This window comes from Chanos chanos, chromosome 15, assembly GCF_902362185.1.
Source record: "Chanos chanos chromosome 15, fChaCha1.1, whole genome shotgun sequence".
Lineage (NCBI taxonomy): Eukaryota > Metazoa > Chordata > Actinopteri > Gonorynchiformes > Chanidae > Chanos > Chanos chanos.
The window spans coordinates 3,238,008-3,256,243 of NC_044509.1; the positions used below are offsets into that span (position 1 = coordinate 3,238,008).

The 18,236-nt window shown below is 43.3% G+C and overlaps 2 protein-coding genes across 2 annotated transcripts; both read left to right on the forward strand.

Annotated features, from left to right (window-relative positions):
- The first annotated feature begins 157 nt into the window (after window positions 1-157).
- pigw (phosphatidylinositol glycan anchor biosynthesis, class W) lies at window positions 158-1,651 on the forward strand. Its single transcript, XM_030793140.1, has one exon. The coding sequence runs from the start codon at window positions 158-160 to the stop codon at window positions 1,649-1,651; it is 1,494 nt and encodes a 497-aa protein (XP_030649000.1).
- Window positions 1,652-3,446: 1,795 nt separating this feature from the next.
- On the forward strand, window positions 3,447-17,008 carry ggnbp2 (gametogenetin binding protein 2). Its single transcript, XM_030792422.1, has 14 exons — window positions 3,447-3,515; window positions 5,006-5,131; window positions 5,802-5,882; window positions 7,531-7,784; window positions 8,234-8,332; window positions 9,062-9,175; window positions 10,967-11,176; window positions 11,462-11,636; window positions 11,896-12,081; window positions 13,002-13,149; window positions 13,914-14,039; window positions 14,653-14,807; window positions 15,957-16,196; window positions 16,789-17,008. The coding sequence occupies exons 2-14, from the start codon at window positions 5,039-5,041 to the stop codon at window positions 16,993-16,995; spliced, it is 2,088 nt and encodes a 695-aa protein (XP_030648282.1). The 5' UTR covers window positions 3,447-3,515; window positions 5,006-5,038; the 3' UTR covers window positions 16,996-17,008.
- The last annotated feature ends 1,228 nt before the right edge of the window (window positions 17,009-18,236 follow it).

The window sequence follows — 18,236 nt, forward strand, 5'->3', positions numbered from 1 at the left end:
ATGGTTTGAATAAAAATCATGTTGCTACAACATACCCTAAACTTCTAAACGTCACTTTTGTCCGTTTGAAACACCATGACTCTTTTCCAGCGTATGCTTTCCATGAAATGAAATCATTTACTGATTACATTTTTTTTTTACCCATTAATTTCAGATCATGACGCAAGCAGACGTTAAAGTAGCGTTCGTCAGTAACCTCAATGGGACCACCCTAACAGAAGTGTCTCTCGGATCTGTCCTCGCACCGCTTTGCGTTCTCAACAGAGGACTGTGCCTGATCCTCCACCACCTCTGTAAAGGTGTTCTCCCCTTCACTTGGCCAGTCCACCTGTTTCTGGATTTCACCCTGGTGATTTTCCCCTTGGTGGTATCATGCACTGTGCTTAGTGATGTTCTTCATTTTGTTATCATGGGCTTAGCAGTCTTTGACTTTGCTTTGCTTTGCCTTGTGTATTGGAATAAAAAGCTACCATCTCAAGCACCTCTTCACAAAGTAGTCAAGAACTTTTTAGAGAGCAACGCCCAGGCTGGTCTGGTTCCTTTTGTCACTGTGTTTCGTGTGCTGATCAATGCGAAGACTGCTATAAGCATCTTGGCTGTAGATTTTGCTGTGTTTCCAAGGCGATACGCCAAAACAGAGACCTATGGGACTGGGGTTATGGACTTTGGCGTGGGGGCGTACGTGGTGGCAAATGCATTGGTCTCCCCCGAAGCTAGATGGAAAGAGGTCCACGGGTCAAAGATGAGACACATTGTCAAACAACTCCTCTCTGTCTGGCCCCTGGTTCTGCTTGGGTTTGTGCGGCTGGTGAGCGTTAAGTCGACAGGGTATCACGAACACGTCTCAGAGTACGGGGTCCACTGGAACTTCTTTTTCACGTTAGCCATCGTCCGAGTGATGGCTTCTGCGTTCCTGACCGTTTTTCCCGTCAGAGGTTCGTGGCTCCTCGCCCTGCTGATTGGTGGGCTCTACCAGGTTGCCTTGGAAACAACAGAACTCAAGTCCTTCCTCGTACGCAGCGGCGAGAGAGCTGGTTTTCTGCAGGCCAACAAAGAAGGGCTTTTCTCTGTTGTGGGTTACATAGCAATCTATATAGCAAGTGTTCAGGTTGGGCATTATCTTATGCAGGTGAGAACTTTGGTCAAAGATTGGATTAGGGCAATCCGGAACCTTCTGTTTGGTAGCTTTGTTTTATGGATGGCCTTGTACATTTGTCAAATGTACATAGAGCCAGTATCACGGAGAATGGCAAATCTCCCCTTCTGTATCTGGACACTGGCCCAGTCTTTGTTTTTTCTGACTTGTTTAGGCACGGCTGATGTAGTCCTACTGTTTTCCAAAACGCTGTCTAGTTTTTCGCTTGTGTCCTCCTCTTGGAATCCAGCGAAAACTGACAAGTTTGGAGCAGCGCAGACAGAAGGGAAGCTAAGAAGGGACATGGATAGGTTATGCCTTCTACAGGCTGTTAACCGTAATCAGCTGTTGTTTTTTCTCCTTGCCAATCTAATGACCGGACTGACAAATATAATTGTGGACACTGTTGAAAGTGATCATTTCTTTGCTGTGTGTGTGTTGCTGTCATACATGTTTATGAACAGTTTGGTCATATTTATTTTACACATTAAAAACATAACAATAAAATTTTGGTAATGCTTGTGAAATTATAACTGTCAGTGCAGAATACAGGCTAAACTCCACACTGATACTGAAACTGATAATGGTAATGGTTTGATACAGCTGCTGTGTATGGGGGAAAAAAACACATCTGATTGTAATTCTTCCATCTTTTTTTTTTTTCCAGTGTACATAATGCAGCAAATATAATTTTTTCTAAGTTAAATCGTGGGTTTTATGTATGTATAGCTTATTTCCTCCATCAATGGCAATGCTGTCTATTAAGATAAGATAAGACTGTTAATCCCCAGGTGGGGAAATTTCTGTTAATGTATGTGTGAGTGTAATTTCAAAGTTTACTGTTATATTGAATAAAAGGTATTTGAATGAAAAAAAACTGTCTCTTTAAAATCATTTTATCTTTATCTAATAGTATGTCATATTAATCCACGAATCAGTCAAAAATTAAGCTATTTAAAGTTTGTACTGTTGTTTGTGCTGTACCCTGTGGCGTCGTTAGACCTCGGCGTCCGGGGCTACAGCCCCGAATGTTTTATGAATAGCCCCGGATCTCTCTCTCTCTCTCTCTCTCTCTCTCTTTTTTAAAACAATAAAAATAATAAAAAATAGCCCCGGATCAATTCATCTGTCATTCCGATCATACATTAACAGTCGAAAATAATATGATATCGTTGATCAGAAACGCATGTACGTTTTGGGTTCTCTGTTAGCGCTTTTGCACTTGGTGCTGGTGCCCGTGCCGGTGCGGAGCCAGTACTGCCTTGGTGCCTTTTGAGAACCGGCCCGCATTTCCACAGGTTTGGGAACCGAACGCTACGTAGCGAAAGTTTGGGTAAATTCCGTGGGGAAAAAATAATGTCGGACAGAACGCATCTGCTTGCTTTTTACTTTTATGCTAGGCTTCCACACAGCGAAACACCTCACGAATTTTGCCCAAAAACGTTTCGTTCTGGGGTGAAATTCATGAAAATAGTAAGCCTGTCACCTAGCTCAGAAGTTTAAAAGAGTGCTCAAATGATGGTCTGCAGTGGTCTATTTGCACCAGCCAGAGCCGAGAGAGTGAGTGTTTTTTCTACCATTCTGGGTCCGACTACGTTCATGTAACATGCAATATAAGTCAATATCGTGCCAAACATTTACATTAATGTTTTACAAATGATTAAATTCAACAAAAGAGCAAACTTATACTGAACACTATCAGTCTCTTAAAATGACTCTTAAAGTATAACTTTGAATATTAAAGTGCAAATTAACACCAGACTACTCTTGCAAGTTAACTACTTTTTAAAATTAAAAACTGTAGTAGGGTAAAAACATGCCAGGCAGACACTGGTATAATGTAAGTGACACAGCTACAACTAATAAAACTGATAATGGGTGTGTTAGATTTACAGTAGGTATGCGACTGGTCAAGCATTGACAATAGTCAATAATATTGGCAGCACCAAGGCGGTGAGTGGCCCCCAAATCAAATTCTGCTTAGGGCCCCATAAATGCTTGGGCCGGCCCTGGGGCTAAGCCCCCAATGTTTCAAGATCCTAACAACGCCTCTGGCTGTACCCATCTCTATATTGTTTACATTTGAGTAAGTGGAGTGCACCGAATGAAGAACATTAATTTAAAATAATAAATCCAGTTGATTTCGTCATTATCATTTCTCAGAGCATTTTATGAATCCTCTCTTCGCCCTGAGACCTTTTCCGAGACGTTTCGGAAATCTTTGACACGTTCGCTGCAGTGTGGTGCCCCCGTCCTTTCGGAGTCGGTACTACTTCTCTTTCCATCGTTAGGGCAAAGGTGTCTGGAGAACTCCACCGCCACATACACCGCTCTGTCGCACTTGTTTGTTTTTGTACAAAAGAGCAACTTTTAAAAACAGGTGTGTATGGCAATTTCACGCTCTTGTAAATAGGACGTGGTTTTGTGTCTTATTGTGTTTAATTCCACGTATCTTCAACTCAGTAAAGTAATTTAAAGGTGTTCAACTTGGAAGTAGGTCGGCTAGCTAGCCTAGTGCCGTCAGGCGCATTGACGCTTCAATTTTGCTCGAACAGAGCCGTACATTTTGCACAGGTAATTTCGATAGTCACTGTTTGCCGGAGTCAGTTTTTTAACTTTTAAAATTGTTTGTAACAGTTCTTCTGGAGTAGTCAATTTGTGACCACCTGCGTTGTTCATGAGTTTAACTTAGCTAGCTAACTAGCATCTCCGTAGAAACCTATCGTAATCAGTTAACTGAAAGTTAGCAAGTGATTATGAGGGGACATGAATTAGCTAACTTTAGCTAATGTAGCTAACGCTATTGAGTTGGCTTGGTAACACTACTTAGTCTAGCTCATTTTATTTTTCCGATCTTTGACTTCGTCTAGGGCAATCAGGACTGACGCAGAATTGCTTAATGTGATAGTTACATGTCAACAAATTAAACGTACGGATTTGCCATAAGGTTAGCATAAAGTGTGTGAAGAAGTCAGAGTATGTAACCTAGTAAGCTAGTTAGCATAGCAAGCTAACCTTGGTTAGCCAGCTTGTTCAAATGTCATACAAGTGTCGTGTATTTAGACATGAGTTGTATGTTTGACTTTAACTTCACGAAAAGAGAAGACTACTGACTTAGTATTTGAATAAAAATAATTATTGAATGACACAAACCTGCGTTTAGTCAGTTCTATTTAAACAATATACTTAACATTGTAACTGTAGTTTCACACTTTGACAGATAAAGTTAGCACATAGCTAAATTAGCTAACCTAAGCCTGGGTTAGCTGTCCATTCAGGATTATTAGCAAACCTTAGCGATCTACTTTACTTTGCTAAATAAATGCATTGAGTTCTCTGATTAACCCAGCACAACTTCAGATTCGTTTCATTTCGTCTTTGCAGAATAATTGATCTTCAAATGACATTGACCAATTTTGACGTATAACGAAGAAAGTCAGTTAACTGTCCAGAAACTGGGAGTCAATATTAGCTTCAGGTTACCTAGCAAGCATATATTTCGCCCACAGTCGGTTACGTTAACTGGGCGTAACCAACAAGTTAGCTAGCGTGGCTACTTTGAAATTAGGTTGCCTACTTTGCAAACGCTTGTGTTAAGCGAAGCCAAACGCTTAGCTTATAAAATTATTCTTTATTAGCTACGCCAAAGCATTTCTTATGTCAAATGCATGCACGTAAACGAAAGCGGAGATGTCAGCACAATATATCCCATTCAACTGAGTCAAATTGGGTGCTTCCTTGTGAAGCTACAGTTCAAGGACAGAGCAAGAGAAAGGCAGCAGCGCAACGACCATTTTTTAAGTTAAAAAGTTATCTTGTGTTGAGCCTGGAGAGATGAAAGTAATTGAATCTGCCTTCATCATACACAAGGAATAACTACGACTACAGGAGGTGGAGGAAGACATGGCGAGACTGGTTGCTGTTTGCAGGGACGGGGAGGAAGATTTTCCTTTCCTAGCACGACAGATCCCCTTATACATTGATGACACTCTCACGGTAAGAACAATTTATTTGTTTCCGAATCTTATAAAACACCATTCGGTTGGTCGGGTATCTCTTCTCTGTGAAACAAACCCTGGGTCATTAAATCCCAGGTCAAATAAACTTGTTAGCCTGCTAACATTAGCTCTTGGGTTAAAAGTGGAGATCAGTAGGCCTCTATGGCAATTAGCATCCCAGTTCTGACTGTGGCTTACACAGAATGTTGAAGTTAATTATCAGCGTTAACGGTGTTCTTCAATGTAGGTGGAGTTTGATGTTGTGTGAGATGCCTGCAGGGGTAAAAGCATCATTAAATGGTACAGGGAGTGTATTAGCCAGCTATACAGCCAGTTAGAGGTTGTGACCAACTCTGGCATAGTTTCTGCTTTCTGATATTGTGAGCAGGTGTTGGTTTGTTGTCTTGCCAAGTTGTCTGTTTCTGCTCTGTGGCAGCGTAATATAGAGTACAGAAGAACTGTGACCAGTTTTCTAGAAGTCCATATGTAACTCAAAATCTTTGTGACTGTCGTAGTGTAACTTTAATTTGTATATGACTCTGAAGTCATTTTAAAGAATGTTTTTGCAGTGTATATCTTTCTTTCACACCCATGGAGTGCTGCACATTTATCTGTCCTGACTAATTTTGTCCTTGTTATTGCGTTACTCTTTTTTTCCCCCCTTCCAGATGGTGATGGAATTCCCTGACAGTGTTATGGACCTTAACAGTCAGCAGATCAATACAGCTCAGATGAAACAGTTTGTTCAGGTGAGTCACATTGTGAGTAAACATTGCCTGGCCTGCTTCACTGCCTGGCACTGGTCCATGGAGAAACATACAGTCCTGGGCAGTTGGCTCTGTATAAAGGACGTTTGTGTGCAGCGTATGGCTTTTGTATTTGTTTGTTTGGTTTACCTCATAGCCTTCTGCTCCAGGATCTCCACAGTGTTTGTGTCATTTGATTTTACATAGATGGTTTACATGGATTGTGACACATCAGAGATACAGTGTAACATAGTTGCGTCTCCATACATCACTCACAGCACAGGATAAAATCTGTTGACAAATCTCAGCAAGTGTGAGGCTCTATTCATTTAACTTTGCCACCGCAATAAAAACGAGTAGAACATTTCCTGCACCTTTGATTAAGTCAAATGCGTACAGAACACGGTTTGATTTGGATACAGGCTTGATTCCTGTGTTTGGGACACGCTGGTTGTACATCAGCGCTGTTGTTGCATCCAGTATGGACAATCCTGGTCGAGAACCAGAAAATCCACAGGTTTTTGTTCCAGCCCTTATGTACCAAACCTCTGTCTCTTACTCAGGACCATTGCTAACTGTATAGGGCTGGAGTTCAACTCTCCTTGCTGCGCAGCTCTGCAGGAGGACGTGTGTGCGTGCGCGTGTGTGTGCGTGCGCGTGCGCGTGCGTGCGCGTGCGCGTGTGTGCGCGTGCTGGGTTTTACTGTAGATATTAAGACAGTCTTTTTATGCAGGACTAGACCTCAGCCTTGTTTCAGAAACCAGCTCAGCGTCCTCCAGCATTCTCCTTTTACCTTGAGCTGCTTGCATTTTTTTGTGAAAAACTTTTTATTAATTTTATTAATTTTTTTTTAACTAATCTTTTGGGAAAGGAATGGGGAGACCTAACAGTTTACAAACAAAATATTCACATGCACAAACAAGCAATGCTGTGTACTAAGTCCTACTCCATACAGTAATATTATCAACAGAAGTAACAGAGTTGTGACATTTTACATATTTATGAAAGTAACAGTAATATACGTAAAGGTACGTAATAGCACAGAGACATGAGAAATGCAGAGATACTGGGAACATAGAGATTCTCCATCCTGAAGGCTTGGATTTTGTCAGGGAGATCTCCTGTTTTTGAGGCGTTAACACCTTGGTTTTATTTAATCTAGCTGAAGCATATCACAGATGAGCCGTGCTTTGTAAACTACAGATCCGGAACTTGTTTAGTGGAAGTTCTGAGCTGGCCAAGAGCTGTAAGACAACATTTGTGACTATGAAACCTGCCAGTAACATCAAATCTGACTCAATCCAATACCTGAGCTGGCATTTCTAAGACAGAAACGGGCTGTTAGTGGAATGTGAATAACAGGTAAAGCTTGGATAACACATCCCACACACAAGTTCACAGATCTGTCACTTTAGGACACTCCCAAAGCATCTGTAAAAACATTGCGGTTCAGTTACGGTTGCAGATGTTAGAGTTATAATCAGATGTAAGTTTGATTTAGTGGCTTTTGTAAGGGGCTGCGCGTGCTCCGTGGGGTCATTTTTGTTGACGATGAGTTGAAGAGGGGCCAGACTTTTTCATTCTTGACCTGAAACGCGCCACAGCAAGCGGCTCACGTTCCCCTGTTCTCTCTCTGCACCCCTGGCAACAGTACCACAGCATGCTGAAACAGCAGGACCTGAACATGGCTATGATGGTCACGTCCCGGGAGGTGTTCAGTGCCTTGTCCCAGCTGGTGCCCTGCGTGGGGTGTCGGCGCAGCGTGGAACGCCTGTTCTCTCAGCTGGTCGAGTCCAGCAACCCGGCGCTGGAGCCCCTGACCGTGGGCGAAACTGGCGTTCTCTCGGTTACCAGGGCATGCATGACCGACGCCAGAAAACTCTACACGCTCTTCTACGTGCACGGGTAAGACGCGGGCACGGGCACGGGCTGCCTGTTCACCTGTGGCTGAGTGCATAAATTTTGTTTTTGTTCTGACGGTTAGATTAAATCATCAGATGACAGATTACATCTGATGTTTGTGATTCAGACAGAAATGGGTTTTACTGTAGATGTGTAATATCGCAGTGACGTGCTGCGGCCCAGCTGGTTAATTCAGACAAAGATTTGCTTATTTGTTCAAGTAAACGCTCTTAATCCAAAGTTCTGGGAGACTGCTGGCTTTGCCAATTGCCATCACTCTTGACTCATTTGATCAGTCTTAATGTAAACATTGTAATCCCGTCTCTCTCTGTTATCAAGATGGCTTTGTAAACCAGTTTTGTTTCAATCACAGTGTTACGGTTGTGTCAGTACCGACGGTCTGTTTACGTTCTTTAACGCGCGTTTCATTTTTCTTCCCCCAAAAAACACAGGTCGAAGCTCAACGACATGATTGACGCAATCCCGAAAAGCAAAAAGAACAAACGGTGCCAGTTGCACTCCTTAGACACACACAAACCCAAGCCTTTAGGGTGAGTCACTTTACCCCTTCTTCAGATTCATCCTCTGTGGCTAAAAGCACCTGTCTGTGTTTCAGCTAAAAGCCTTTTTCAGAAGCATCTGCGAGTGCTGTTCTCAGTTCTGATACGTAAAATGGATTTAGGGAGCGCAAGAGCCCAGGGGTTTGACGTTGAGAGAGATTTTTTTTTTTTTTTTTTCTTTTCCAAGTTTTCTGATGTGAGCGGCCGTGTTTCGTCGAGATTAGAAGCCTGTTGAGTCGTGTGAATGTTTTTTGCTGCCTGATTGTGTGATGTGTTTATAAACCTGTAGAGAAGAGAGTGCAGAGAAAGGGATAGTGATAGATAAAGAGAATGGAGGACCAGCCAAGTCAAGCGAAGGCAGATGTAGCGTCGTGTTTCACTTTGAGCCCTTTCAGAGCCCGTACAGGTAGGCAGACAAGGCCAAGCGGCCACAACCTTTCTCTGGGGCGCTGTGTTTTTAGTGCCATGCTGAAACGATAGACATTAAACACGCGACCCTGGCAGCATCCGAAGTAACCATACAAAGCGTAAATCAGTTCACTGAGCGAAGTTAAGTGAAATCAGATGTGTCATCCTGAGGCCATCGTTGTATCTCGAAAACTTAAACAGAATTTGTTGTTGCTGCCTTTGTGAGGTGATGTATACCAGCAGATCTGTGTGTGTGTGTGCGTGGTCAAGCACATTGAACTGGCCATTTGGTAACCATGGTTATGCCCACAGTGGAAGCTGGATGGATGTTTGGGAGCTCATGTCTCAGGAGTGCCGAGACGAAGTGGTTTTGATTGACAGCGCTTGTCTTCTGGAGACGCTGGAGACATACCTGCGGAAACACCGGTAAACAGCACAGACATTGTTCACTAACCTCAGCGTTTCTCTAGCATGGCCCCACAGTTTTAGGATCTGTGTTATCTGTGTGATCATTCAGATTAGTGTAATTGTGTCTGGCTGTTTACAGTGTATTCACTGGAAACGGATGTATAGAGATGTCAGGACACTCCTACTCAAAGGTGTCAGTGAATCCTTAAGAAGTAAATCCATCTCTAACAAGTTAAACAAGGTCTCTTTCTCATCGTTGCTCTGTTTGCATTTTTACACAGTCAGAATAACAATAGTTACAGTAAAAAAAACAACAACAAAGGAATACGGCACATGCCAACGTTTGCTCACTGTTCCGGATCTTTCTTTAAAAGACGATGATCCCCTAGAAATGTTTCCTCATTGGTTAGGGCCTCAGTCATGCCTCATATCTCCTCATCTGTCAGTATGGGACTGTGGATCTCTCTGCTGTCAACAGCCACGGAGGGCTCTTCACAGTCGTACAAGAGCTTGAAAGGAAATTGTTTTACCAAAACAGAGAAGGTTATAAACAGCACCTTCAGACTGTCAGAAACCTTGTCGATAAGGTAATAGATCAGATGAAGAGAAGGTGTCTCTGATGGGATTGAAAAAAAAAAAACAAAACACCCAGCTTACTGTAAACGACTTAGAGAAGATACAGCTGTTCCAGTGTTAAGCATTAGAGTGGATTTCGCTTGTTTTGGGGTGGGGGTGACGTGGCAGCCGGAGGAACAGGAAGTGCTGGGCAGGTGTAATGAAAGAGGGATTCAGCTGGATATCCACAGCTTCTGATCCCAGATGTCCCAAAGGCAAAAGAATGATCCCATGCCTTTTATTTAAAAAAAAACCACAAAACCCAACCTCCGAATACACCCAGGGAAGGAAGAGATGAGGGGTGTGGAGAGGCCGCCCCGGTAACCCAGAGCTGAACGTTATTGAAAGAAGTGATCTGAGCCATGCCATGCGTGCATGCAGGACAAGCTAATGCAGTTACCGAGATAAGAGAGTTCTGCAAAAGATCATTGGAGAAAATTCCAGGAGACTCGTAGCTGGCCGGCAGGAGTGTTTGGAAGCGTTTGTTCCTTTCCAAGGAAACATTATCAATGAGACTTTGTGCTATATTCACTTTTTTTTTCTCCTTTATTATGAGTCTGCTAAACTGAATTAAAAGCTCTGCAGAAAGAGGTCTTGTTTAACATGTTCAACACATCATTGTCTGGTCCTTTACGGAATGATTGGCAAGCTGTTATCAGGGGTGGCCAAACTTTTGCCTTGTTAGCAACACTTATGAATGTAATGTTTGTTAATGATAATGATCATTGTTACCAATTCAAGTTTATCTCCGTTGATGTGTATTCTTGGAAAGGTCACCCAGTTTTGGGGCAATTCTTTGACAAGCCTTAGATCTATTCAAACAATACGCTGCCATTTGAGTGCATAGTCCACCATAAATCAGAGACTAATATTTAATCCCTTTCTGAGAAGTGAACGCAGCCTTTATCTGAGATCTATGGGCTGGACGCAGTGTGTGATGTCAGCCTTTATCTGAGATCTATGGGCTGGACGCGGTGTGTGATGTCAGCCTTTATCTGAGATCTATGGGCTGGACGCGGTGTGTGATGTCAGCCTTTATCTGAGATCTATGGGCTGGACGCGGTGTGTGATGTCAGCCTTTATCTGAGATCTCTGGGCTGGACGCGGTGTGTGATGTCAGCCTTTATCTGAGATCTCTGGGCTGGATGCGGTGTGTGATGTGAGTGTGTGTGTCCTTTGCCCTGTCCTGTCCAGGTTCTGTACTGACTGTAAGAATAAGGTCCTGAGGGCCTATAATATTCTGGTGGGGGAACTGGACTGCAGTAAAGAGAAGGGTTACTGCGCCGCGCTGTACGAGGGTCTGCGCTGCTGTCCGCACGAACGCCACGTCCACGTCTGCTGCGAAACCGACTTCATCGCTCACCTGCTAGGCCGGGCCGAGCCGGAGTTCACCGGAGGATACGAGTGAGTGGAGTGGTCCTTTTGATTGGGCATCTGATGGTTTTTTTTGTTTATTTATTTTGAAAACTTTGATAAACACTTTGATGTGGTGGATCAAGATGGTCAATCATTACGTTTATTTGTTTATGAAATGTTTCGTTTAACGTTACGTTCTCATGTGTTGTGTACTACATGTAATTTAATCCTTTGTTAAGTTTGTTTTGAGGCTGTGAGCAGAGATTGTCTGTTTGCCTGTGTGCGCTGAACTGCGGGTTGTCCTGTACTGACTGCATTGCTCTGACTGCACAGACGCAGGGAGAGACATGCGAAGACCATTGACATAGCCCAGGAGGAGGTGTTGACCTGCCTGGGGATCCACCTGTACGAGAGGCTGCACAGAATCTGGCAGAAGCTGCGTGCCGAGGAGCAGACCTGGCAGATGCTCTTTTATCTGGGCATAGACGCACTACGCAAGAGCTTCGAGGTGTGACTCCGACGCCCGCCCGAAATCACCACAGACCAGCTCCTTCTCTCAGACTGACCCCGTGTCAGTCACGGGAAGGCGCTTTGTTTGTGAAGCTCATAGAATGAACTGTGTGGTTGATTCACGCTGTAATAACCTGTTCTGTATAGAACATGGGGGTAATTTGATTATGAAATTTTAGACTCACTGTAACATGTTGTTGTTTTTGCGTGTGTGCGTGTTTGTGTGTGTGTTGTTATTTTTGTTGTTGCTGCTGTAGATGGCAGTGGAGAAGGTACAGGGCATCAGCAGGTTGGAACAGCTGTGTGAAGAGCTGTCTGAAGAGGAGAGAGTGCGAGAGCTCAAACAGGAGAAAAAGAGGCAGAAACGCAAGAACAGACGCAAAAACAAATGCAGCTTTGACATCCCTGAGCCTGTGGGGGGAAAGGAAAAGAGTCTGGATGAGGTACTGCCCCCCCCCCCCCCCCCCCCCGTCTCTCTCTCTCTCTCTCCCTCCCCCCCTCTCGCTTTCTCTCCCCCCCCCCCCTCTTTCTCTTTCTCTCTCTTTCTTTCTCTCTCTCTCTCTTTCTCTTTCTCTCTCTCTCTCTCTCTCTCTCTCCCTCCGTCTTTCTCTCTCTCTCTCTCTCTCTCTCTCGCTCCCTCTCTCTTTCTCTCTCTTTCTCTTTCTCTCTCTCTCTGTCCTTGCCCCCAGCCCCTCTTGTTTTCTCTCTGTTTTCTTCTCTCCCCTCTTCATTTCCCTTTACCCTCCAGCTGTGAGCCTTCCTCTCAGATTCTTGGAATTTTTTTTTCTTTCTTTTTTTTTTTTTGAGTGTGTGTGTGCTCTGTCTCCTGTACTGAGGTAACTTTTCTTTTTTTCTTTTTTTTTTCTTTTTTTTTTGAGTGTTTTGAACTTGTGTGTGAGTGCGTTTTCTGTCCCCTGTACTGAGGTAACTTTTTTTCCTTTTTTTCTGTTTTTTTGAGTGTTTTGAACTTTGTGTGTGTGTGTGTTTTCTGTCTCCTGTACTGAGGTAACTTGGGTGAATGTCTACTCATGCTAAAGCCCAGCATGTGAGAACCGTGACTCAGTGCAGTAGAATGTCATAACAGAGGAAACCCTACACTCAAACAGCATTGACATTCATTAACTGCTATTGTCTGAATCATCTGAGCAAGTCTGTGTTTGAACAGTATCCTGTTTTTCATGTTTTTTTTCCTGCTCTCTCTCTCTCTCTCTCTCTCTCTCTCTCTCTCTTTCTCCCTTTTGTCTGTATGTCTGTCTCTCTCTCTCTTTTTACTCTCTCTTTCTCTTTCTCTCATTCCTCTCTCTCTCTTTCTCTCATTCCTCTCTCTCTCTCTCTCTCTCTCTGTCTGTCTGTCTGTGTGTAGGGTTCTGTAGGGTCTGTGGAGGGCAGCTGTAAGTCCTGTGGAGGTGGGGAGGAGACTAACGGCTGTGTGGAGGTCGTCGTCACCAATGAAAACTCCTCATGCAGCTGCCCTGCAGGCTCCATACTGGATTCACCCAAAACCAAGAAAGGTGTGTGTGTGTGTGTGTGTGTGTGTGTGTGTGTGTGTGTTTTATATTTCATATAAGGAAGAAATCCACACTGTAACCCACGTGCCAAAACATGCCCCCCACCCTCCCCTAATCCTTCAGCAGGTATGGTGGACTGATAACCCAACCTGTTGATATCTGACTGTAGATCTGTTGTCTGAACGTTGTATCAGAGCGATAAGAAAACTTTTGTCAACACCGATCTTACAGAAAGAGTCCCATGAGAGAGGGTGAGGTAGTGTGGTATATTGGAGGAGATGTACTCTGTTTGAGAAAGCCTGGGGCGTGTGGAGAACCCTGAGCTGAAGCCCTGTTACGTTTAGTTCCGTGTGGGCGTATTACAAAAGGCTTTAGAGGGAGCTCTCTGACAGACTCCCAAAAAAATGTACTATTTTTTTATTTTTTCTCCTCTGTATTTGTCAAAATCCATGAGTCATCATGAGTACACAGTAGCTGAAAAAGTCAGACCTCGCAACTTCATACGCAATCCTTAAAAATATAAACACGTGAATGTATTTTAAATGAACTCTAAATGATGCATTGAATACCGTTTATTTATTTTCAGGATAAAACATAACATTTTGCTTTCTAGGCTGTCAGGAAAATAGTGATAAAATATTGTCAGCTTTGAATACGGTTTGTGGACATTGTGGACATGTCACGTGCGTCATGGGCATTGTGAAGAACAGAGAAGTCTTAACGTGTGTGTGTGTGTGTGTGTGTGTGTGTGTGTGTGTGTTTGCCAGGTCTGTCTCCCCTCAGTAACAGCAGTGACTGTGGCTACTCCTCCAGTATGGAGGGGAGTGAGATGGGCTCCAGGGAGGGGTCCGATGTGGCGTGTACCGAAGGCATGTGTAACCACGACGAAGGAGGTACACCTACACAACACACACTCACAAGCATACACACACACACACACACACATTCTTACTTATATGAACAACATGCCAACACACACAACACACATTCTTACGTATATGAACATGCAAACACACACAACACACATTCTTACTTATATGAACAACATGCAAGCACACACAACACACATTCTTACGTATATGAACAACATGCAAACACACACAACACACATTCTTACTGAAATGAATAACACATGCACACACACACACAACACACACACATATAGTATACACATAGTATGCACACACACATACACAACGCACAAAACACACACACACGCATAACACATGTTCTTACTTACACACACACACATACAATACACTTTCTTACTTAAATGAACACCACACACACACACACACACACACATTGTTGTGTGACACGAGCCATACACAGCACACACAGACTCTCCACTCTAAGACTTTTTATAGATGTACTGTGCTGCTTTCATGTTGATGTGAGTAGGGCCGGCAAACCCCTCAGTCTGACGGTTAAAAGCTGAGCCGTGAGAACGGAGCAGCGACAGGGCTCTAGCGTCTGCTGCGTGTCTCACTGTGTGTGTGCCCTCAGGCGAGGACTCGTGCAGTCAGCGCTGTTCAGAGGAGAAGGACGAGGATGGGGTGGACAGCTGCGTGGAGTGCTGGGCCAACTCTGAAGAGAACACAAAGGGCAAAAATAAAAAGAAGAAAAGGAAGAATAAGGGATCACTGTGTACGAATGAGCAGGTCAGTGTAAAGTCAGCACAGTAATGCACAGTAATGAGCAGGTCAGTGTAAAGTCAGCACAGTAATGCACAGTAATGAACAGGTCAGTGTAAAGTCAGCACAGTAATACACAGTAATGAGCAGGTCAGTGTAAAGTCAGCACAGTAATGCACAGTAATGCACAGTAATGAGCAGGTCAGTGTAAAGTCAGCACAGTAATGCACAGTAATGAGCAGGTCAGTGTAAAGTCAGCACAGTAATGCACAGTAATGAACAGGTCAGTGTAAAGTCTGCACAGTAATGCACAGTAATGAGCAGGTCAGTGTAAAGTCTGCACAGTAATGCACAGTAATGAGCAGGTCAGTGTAAAGTCAGCACAGTAATGCACAGTAATGAACAGGTCAGTGTAAAGTCTGCACAGTAATGCACAGTAATGAGCAGGTCAGTGTAAAGTCAGCACAGTAATGAACAGGTCAGTGTAAAGTCTGCACAGTAATGAGCAGGTCAGTGTAAAGTCAGCACAGTAATGCACAGTAATGAGCAGGTCAGTGTAAAGTCTGCACAGTAATGAACAGGTCAGTGTAAAGTCAGCACAGTAATGAGCAGGTCAGTGGAAAGTCAGCACAGTAATGCACAGTAATGAGCAGGTCAGTGTAAAGTCAGCACAGTAATGGAAAAAAAATAAAAATTAAAATGTTGTAACCATGGTGACATAGCCACTGCCAGAGGAGTCTGGGCTCCCCCTGTTGAGTTCCTCCTAATGTTTCTTCCTATCTCAGTCTAGGGGAGTTTTTCTTTACCGTTGTCACTCTGGGCATGCTCACTGGGAGTATCAGGTCTGGCATCCTGTAAAACTGCTTTGTAACAGTGTCCATTTTGAAAGGCGCTAGTAAAACTGAATTGAATTGTGCTGCTGTAACCATGGTGATGTGTTCACTGAGGTGTCCATGGGGTGAGCTGTTACAAAGCTGACCCTCAGTGATGACTGAAATCGGACTGGTTTCTGGAATGTCCCCACCTTAACCAGTAGCCATGAGAGCCGATCGTTTTCCCTGCGGCCCGTCAGTCCAGGCAGGGCCCTACATGGCCAGTGTCCTTGAAGCGGGTCGTGGGGGGTAACCATGGCGACGTGTAGCAGTCAGCCTGAGCCGGTCTGTGTCTCTCTGACAGGCTGCCGCGGCAGACGGCTTTGCGAGCGAGAGCAGCAGTAGGAGAGTGTCTTCAGCGCACACGTGCAGAACCAAAGAGACGTGTCCCAAGCTACGCTGTGATTCGCTGGCCAGCATGGCTCTGCAGCTTCCGTGGGCGGGGCATGAGAAAGTCGCGGGCCACGCCCTCGGACAGCCGTCACCTGAACTGTGTTCCCAAGGAGACTGTTCCTCCACTGCCAAGAGTCTTATAGAGCTGCTAGTAAGTGTTTACACTGGACAAATGAAACCCCAGAGCATGTACTGCCAACTAATCTGTCTGTATAGATTAGTGTGTGTGTCTGTGTCCGTGATATATACAGATATATACAACAGATGTGTATGTATATAAAAAAGAAATTTACACACACACACACACACACACATGTGTGAGTAATATAAATATGTGTATGTATGTGTGTGTGTGTATATGTGTGTTTGTATGTACATATATATATAGAGAGAGAGCGAGAGAGAGAGAGGTGTGTGTGTGTGTGTGTATATATATATATGTATATATATATATATATATTTATATAGATAGATAGATTAGAATATGTGGATACACTTTATAAAGTTAAAGTTAGTGAAAGTGTAGTTACAAAATGACTTCTGCTGGATGGCAGATAGTTGAATTTTCTCTATGTTAAATTTAAACTTAATTTTCTGCACTCAACATCCAGTAATTTGCATGCACGGCAAAGTGGAGAACCATTTTTCAAAATCACCTTTGTAAGACTGTGTGCTTACATGTTGCAAGAAAAACTAAAACCTCTTTCTTTTTCTTCCTTTAAAAAAAAACAAATAAAACACAGGATGAGTCAGAGGTGACCTCAGATGAAGAGAACTGTCTCACACAGGACGAGATCCAGTCTTTTGTGGAAAACAACAAGTCATTCTACAGCACCCGAGACCAGTACAGACAGTACCTTAAAGATCGCTTCACTAAATACTGCCGCTCCACCGAGCAGAGAAAACCCGTCTGCAGCGGAGAGTGGCTGCCCGCCACCAGCGTTAACTAAGGAATCGCGCGCACACACACACACACACACACACACACACACACGCACGCACAAGACATCCCACGACTTTTTACAGACAGACAGGAGAAGAAGAAAAAACAAACAAAAACACTCACTGATTACCACTGCTGTGCCGCCTTCTCAGAAAATTCAAAACAGAGAAAGAATGAAATGAACAGAATGAAATTCAATGAAAGACAGTTTTTATGTTCCTTGGTGTCTTGTTCAATGAGGTTTATTTTTGTTAATTTTTTTTGCTGGGAAATTTAAACGTGGTTCTCATCTCCCCTTCTCTCTCTCTCTCTCGCTCACGCTCTTTCTCTGGCCCTCTCTCTCTCTTCCTCTTTTCTCTCTCTCTCTCTCTCTCTCTCTCCATCCTGACCAAACCTGGCTGTTTTTGGTTCTTTTCCGGTGGAGAACACAGTGGATTTGATAATCAAGCTTGCAAGCTGTGACTTTAGGGGTTAGTTAGAGGTAGTTTTGTCTCAATTTATTTTTTCCTCTTTCTTCGTTTCATGCTTTTTTTTTTTCCCTCCAATTTGTTTTCACTGACTGTGACACTGCATTTTAGTGGCAAAAAAAATGTACCAATTAAAATGTGTACAGAAAAGAAATTATCTGAATATCAGATTTTACAGAGAGGAGAAACATCCGTTTATAAAGAAGTTTGGATGTAATGTTGAGAGCATTGTGAAAAAATTTACATAATAAAGAATATTTATTAATATGCATCACATGTCTTGGAATGCGTTAATACACTTATCACAGCAACATGAAACACTGAAGTCTTAAAATAATGATCATTCAGAGGCATGACAATGCAATTTAAAAGAAAAAAAAAAAACTTGGTTAGGTCTCAGATGTCTTCATGTGTTTGAAAAACTATCACTGAAGTATTATTCACTGTATCTTACTGTAGTTCATATATAGTGAATTGAAAACAATGGACCAAACTTTCCGTAAGCATTACTTCTGTGTCCGTAACAATTAGGGATGCCGGATGCACCTGTTGCCAAAGGGTAATTTTGAAATAGCCACTAGATGGCGTGTCGCGTCTAGACGTCATTCTCTGCGAAATCCCCCCCTCCCCGCCCCCCAATTCTCTTTTCGTGGATACCTTAACGTGAACGGTGTCAAAATTATTGTATAACAAACGCAAGCATTTCAAGTATTGTTACTGACAAAGAAGTCTCTGAGAGGAGGGCATATACTCTCTTATTTTAAATTATGTCCAACCATTC